The sequence below is a fragment of the Palaemon carinicauda genome, chromosome 5, assembly GCF_036898095.1.
Source record: "Palaemon carinicauda isolate YSFRI2023 chromosome 5, ASM3689809v2, whole genome shotgun sequence".
Classification (NCBI taxonomy): Eukaryota; Metazoa; Arthropoda; class Malacostraca; order Decapoda; family Palaemonidae; genus Palaemon; species Palaemon carinicauda.
The window spans coordinates 15,870,510-15,876,799 of record NC_090729.1 but is presented as its reverse complement, the minus strand read 5'-3'; the positions used below and the strand labels follow the sequence as shown (position 1 = coordinate 15,876,799).

The 6,290-nt window shown below is 36.2% G+C and overlaps 1 protein-coding gene across 1 annotated transcript; it reads right to left on the bottom strand.

Moving 5' to 3' along the window:
- Positions 1–3,804: 3,804 nt before the first annotated feature.
- Positions 3,805–4,275, bottom strand: LOC137640783 (uncharacterized). The gene has a single exon (XM_068373255.1). The coding sequence runs from the start codon at positions 4,273–4,275 to the stop codon at positions 3,805–3,807; it is 471 nt and encodes a 156-aa protein (XP_068229356.1).
- Positions 4,276–6,290: the final 2,015 nt, after the last annotated feature.

Below are 6,290 nucleotides of genomic sequence, written 5' to 3'. Positions count from 1 at the left end.
TCAGTCTGTTCGTTATAGTAGGGCATCGCTATGCAGTCGGCCTTCTCCTGATGGATGAATTATTAAAATCCATTCTCTAGATAGTGGAAAAACCCATACAATTAATGGTTCAATACCCAAACATGGGTTTGATAGTGATGCGTGACTGCCATGGTGGAGCAAAGTTGCCGTCTGCAATAAGGAATACCGGTCCTTCTACCTGTAATGTAACAGCCGGAAATATATCTCAGGCTGCAGTAGCTAGAGATAATTAGTGTAGTATTCAAGATGAATATCAAGCAATAAAGTACAAAGTGTCTGGTATTAAAATACCACACGAATTACGTGTTGGTACCTCAAAGTCTGGTATCAAGCGAGATGAACAGATAACTGCTAATGTTATTGCTAATAATTTGAAATACGTGGAAACTACTATTAAATTACTGTGGAATTTAGATGAGCAGGCGTCACAAGATGACCTATTAGAGATCGTTGATGTTCAGAAAGAACACAATGATTATTTACGCCAAGAACATACGGCATTGGTGGTGTCTGGTCAATTTTGCGCCAAAACCTCCCAACTGTTCAAAAATTTGTCACGGGGCACAAGTAACCTAGATGACAAACAATTAGATCCATTACTAAAAGCTGTGCAAATAACTAGTAATGGTCCAAGTACTAAACCAAAATATAGAGACAATCAGAGAGGGCGCTTCTACAATAACTTCAACAACTACAGTGGGGGATATTACAACAGCAGAGGCCGCGGTTTCAACAACAACAACAATTACTACATGCGTAATCAGTCACAAAGTGCTTCCAATTACTCCTGGAATAAACATGAAGGCGTAAATAATAATAGCACAGAATAATGTTTAATGTAATGTATGTACTTAACTGTGTTGAATAAATTAGGTTTAGTGCTAGTGTTTGCAGATCGTGTTTGGTTATTTGTCACCAGTGAAGTGAATGATCGTGTTACTTTTTTTTTTTTTGGTCTTTTTTTCTTCTTCTTTTTTCCTTTTTCTCAAATTTACTTTATCCCTTTAAGCTTAACTGTTATAGATACTGTGTGTAATGTGTAATTTGGTAGAAAATATAGTCTTGGGAAAAAATTGGAACCCCTGAGTACATAATAGGCTGGCTAAAATATGGAGTGACTATACCATTTTTATCAGAACCCGAACAATGTGAATTCGCGAACTATACATCTAGTGTGGAAGAAGAATGTTTTATTGACTCTAAAATAATGAACTACCTAAATGACGGTTTCATTAGTAAGGTTTCAAAAAAAAACCCCGATGTGTGTGTACTAGAAAGAAAGGAAAAGAAAAATACAGATTGATTAGTGATATGAGATTTGTCAATCAGTTTATTGAAGTACCAAAGACAATATATATCATGTTTACCAAACGTTGTAAAGAATGGTGATTCTTATGTTAGTGTTGATCTGAAAGACGTTTTTCATCATATACTTATTCGACGTGCCTTCATGAAATATTTTGGCTTTAAATGGAGAGACCAATATTATGTTTGGGATGTGTTGAATTTTGGATGTTCTATTGCACCACATATATTTACAAAAGTTTTGAGGCCAGTTTTGAAGTATCTAAGAGAATGCAGCATCAGGTTAATACTTTATGTTGATGACTTCCTGTCATGTGGTCCTAAATCCACAGTACTACTAGATACTGAAGTGGTAGTAGACATAATTACTGACCTTGGTTGGAAAATCAACTCTGAAAAATCCATTTTAATTCTCAAGTCTACAATAGAATATTTAGGCCTACTCTTAGAAACTCAAGATAATGGAATACCAATGCTAAAGGTACCTAGTACTAAGATTTCTAAAGTTAGGAGAGACATTAAAAGGGTGTTAACTCAAAAGTCAGTGTCTGCTAGAGTTTTGTCAAAAATCGCTGGCCAGTGCAATTTTATATGTAAAGCAGTGTTGCTAGGCAGATTACTGCTAAGAAATGTGTACAAGTTGATCAAACAAAAAACTACATGGGAATCTCAACTAGAACTGGACACATGTGCCAAGAAATATCTCTTGTGGTGGTATGAATCATTAGCAAAATGGAATGGGAAAGTAATATTACCCTCAGAAGTCGACGGCCAGCTGGTGACAGACGCATCCCAACTTTGTTGGGGAGGGCATTACAAAGAACAGACAACTCAGGGTTTCTGGGACCCAAAGATGTTTCACCAACACTCCAATGTAAGAGAGTTGATGGCGGTTCTTCTAAGTATAAGATCCTTTCTTCCCAGTCTAAAAGGAAAAACGATTCAAGTTTTATCAGACAACATCACTACAGTAGCGTACATTAATCACATGGGTGGTTCAGTGGTGGAGTTGACAGAAATTACGAAGTTGATATGGGCCGAGGCTATACAAAACAATCTAACAATTATTGCTCGTCATCTAAGCGGCAAACTAAACACCCAGGCGGATATGCTATCAAGAATGTTGAACAAATACGAGTGGATGTTGTCAAGTCAGATGTTCCAGTTTTTGAACTCGATGTGGGGACCTCACACAATAGACAGGTTCGCATCTGCGACATCTACACAACTACCAATCTACAACACAAGATTTCTCGACCCAAATGGTATGAAGTTGGATGCTCTGGCACAAAAGAATTGGGAAAAGGAGAACAGCTTTGTAAATCCACCCATAAGACTTTTAGACAAAGTTCTTTCAGTAATAGAAGGTCAGAGAGCACATGCTACAGTAATAGCCCCATGGTGGCCAGCTCAGACATGGTTCAAAACTCTAACCCAGTTGCCAATATGTCCACCTGTCAGGGTGTCCAAGAAAGCAATCATTCAACTGAATCCTGCTATACCAGAGCCACTGAGAAACAGAAGATGGAAAATGTTTGCTTGGAAAGTTTGTGGAAACAATAGGCACTTCAACAGGGGTGGTCACTTCAAGCATTATCAAGACTGAAATTTGGGTGGGCACAGTCAACAATAAATAATTATAATATGTATCTTTGAAAAATTCAATATTTATGTGATAAATTTGGGGAGGATTTTCCACCTTCCACCTTCAGTGTATTGGCAAAATGTTTATTAACTATTTCATCAGAGAGTGACAGACCTTCATCAATGCTTAACTGTATAATGTCCTCACTATCTCATGTATATACTGCAGATTGCAAAATTGACATAACTAATGATGTGTTTATCAAGCAGTTGGTGTTAAGTATTGTAAAATCAAGTACTAAAACCCTGAAAATGATTTCCAATGTTATGCCACTTGACAAATTTTCAATTTTTTTCGTTAAATGGGATATTCAAATTCAAATTCAAATTCAAAGGAATTATTGACATAAAAATTACATCAAATGGGGTGAATTAACATGCTAATAAACCCGCCAACGAATATTGTGAAATTATACATACATAATATCATCAAACAGAATTATACAAACAAATCAAACAATGCCTACGTTATCTGTTCCAGTAAAAGTTAGGAAACTTTTTGACAATTTTGGTACAAACATCATTATTTAAAAAATAACATACCTGATCTCTTACATTGTTAAATATGTCATTTCTGAATTCTGATAAGTTACTACATTCCAATATATAATGATGTAGTGTATGCTTACGCAATTCACCACATAACCTACAGGAAGCACTTTTACCATCAATATACTGCCAACAATATCTGTAACCCAACTGTATTCGCATTACTAATGTATCTATTTTAGATAAAGCCTTACCATATGTGACATTTGTATTTTTTGATACAAACAAATAGTGCATCATACTTTCACTTGCATTGTTTATGATTCTTTGAATCTCCTCCTTCTCCTATACACATCTCTTAAGCCTCATTCCTTTCTTAACTCTATTTAGACTCACAGTACTCTCTATGTCAACATCCTCTTTATTGGTGGCGTCCTTAGCAAGTTTATCAGCAACCTCGTTTAAATCAATACCCGCATGTGAAGGTACCCAGAAAAAATTAAGAAAATTTCCATTTCGTTCCATAGCACAAACCAGTTCTTTACATCCATTGGCCAAGTCAATATCTACAGGACTTTTACTATTGAGGGCGAGCAAAGCACTTTGACAATCAACAAACACAAATACATCCTTCCTCTTATTTTTTACTAATTTCAGCCCTTCGTGAATGGCGTGTAATTCAGCAGCAGTTGTAGAAGTTCTGTCCTCAATTCTTTTAGACATAATCTCATCAACAGATACATTTTCCTCATAATATTCCCGTACAATAACTCCACATCCAACCCTTACACCATTAACAGAACCATCGCAGTACATGTGAATGGCATTACATTTTGGTAATTCGCTAATTTTGGATAATAATGTCTGCTTTAACTCATATGTATTACACTCCTTTTTCTTATAGCTCAACGTACAAATATCAACTTTCAGTCTGCAACATAACCACGGCTTAGTAGGTATTGATTTCTTCAATTTAACTCAATATTTTACAACATCATATTTCATCATTACATTGTACAATTTCTTAAGATAACTATTACACTTAACAGAAGCGCCTCCATTACCAGAGAACTTATCAACAGCCATTTTCAAGGCGTCCTCCCCTCTCCTAATCATACGAACAGCAGCTATAGCAGTTATCTCATTTATTCGATCTGCAATACTAGGTAAATTTAACTTTAATCTCATAAGTTCTATTCTTGTACTCTTGGAGCAACCCAAAATTATTCTCATTGCCCGGTTTTGCAAAACTTCCAAAGATCTTTCAGGGTAATTTATCAGTACAGGCGCTGATCGCACTGTGCTGATGTACACCATCCTCAAGACAGGTATTCCTGCACCACTGCCTCGATTTGCTAAGACTTGCAAGGGCCCTAATCTTGCCAGACACACGTTTTTTAAGTGAACAATTTCATCTTTGGTTTTATTAAAACTTATGTACATGTCAAGATACTTGTAACAGTTTACCTTTTCCAACATCTTTCCATTAATTACAAAAATACTTCCATTAATCATACGCGACTATATTTTGCTTTTATCTTCATTAATCACCAAACCCATATGCATGCATAAATTTCCCAACTCTTCCAAAGCCCATTGCAATACTGTTTCATTGACACATTGTATTGAAATATCATCAGCATAATAAATAACCTCTGTACCTCTTGGAAAACTATGTGTCGCTATTCTATCCATTAAGACATTAAATAAGGTATGACTAAGTATACCACCTTGGGGCGTGCCCAATTCCATCAACATTTCTTCCAACTCATATCCTTGATACCATACCTTGGCTCTCCTTTCAGTTAGATAACTCTCAATCCACCTTAGTAACCCACCCTTAATGCCTTTGTTAACAAGGTAGTCTAAAATCACATCAATATTAGCCCTGTCAAATGCCCCATTTAAATCCACAAATGCCTACACTTTACATTAGGATTACTTAAGGCCTTGATAACACAGTCAGAGGTGCTTCGTCCTTTTATGAAGCCAAACATATTTGAAGACAATTGATCTCCAATCACAAAGAGTAACCGATTTAATACAAGTCTTTCCATTAGTTTGCATGAGCAGGATGTTAGAGAAATAGGCCTATACTGTCCATTCCCTTTAGGAATAGGTAAAATAATGGCAATTTTCCATTTAATAGGTAATCTGCCATTTTCATAAGAAAGATTAATCAAATCTAACAGAGGGCTCTCCTCCATCAAGATTAAACAGTTTATCATGTCATATGTGACCCCATCTTCACCAGGTGCAGTAGATTTACCTTTTTTTATGCTAAACAACAACTCATCTTTTGTAAATGGTAAAGAAGTCTCATCGTTCACAGCTGCTTGCAATGCCACAAGTCGTCTTCTTTTATATGCCCTATTCCGCAGACAAACCTGGACGTTGTTTGGAAGACCATTGACACTAGCAGCAGCAGCCCATTCCCTCATTAGTTCATTCGCTTTACCCTTTGGATCAGGGTGAGTAATAACTCTCTTCTTTTCCCCCCTCACCTTATTAACTTCGTTCCATACACCCCAAGGGTTTTTGTAAAGGAAATACCTTCCATAAAATTGTCCCAGTATTTTTCTCTCACCTTTTTTTCTTACCTCTGATGTCCCATTTGCTATTTCTATCATTATTTCTCTGCTACTACTATCATTTGGATTTTTACTCCAATTACTCTGAGCTTTTCTTAACAGTTTATTCCAACCCAGCACTACCTTATCATTTGCATATATAGATTTTTCACAGTATTTGTACAATTCTGCATAGGCACATCTAAAATACCGCCAACCACATTAAGCAAGTCGTCATAGAATTTATTTTCATCATTATCA

What these genes read in the sequence shown, in the direction of transcription:
- LOC137640783 (XM_068373255.1), bottom strand. Translation starts at nt 4,275, where the DNA reads ATGTACTGCGATGGTTCTGTTAATGGTGTAAGGGTTGGATGTGGAGTT.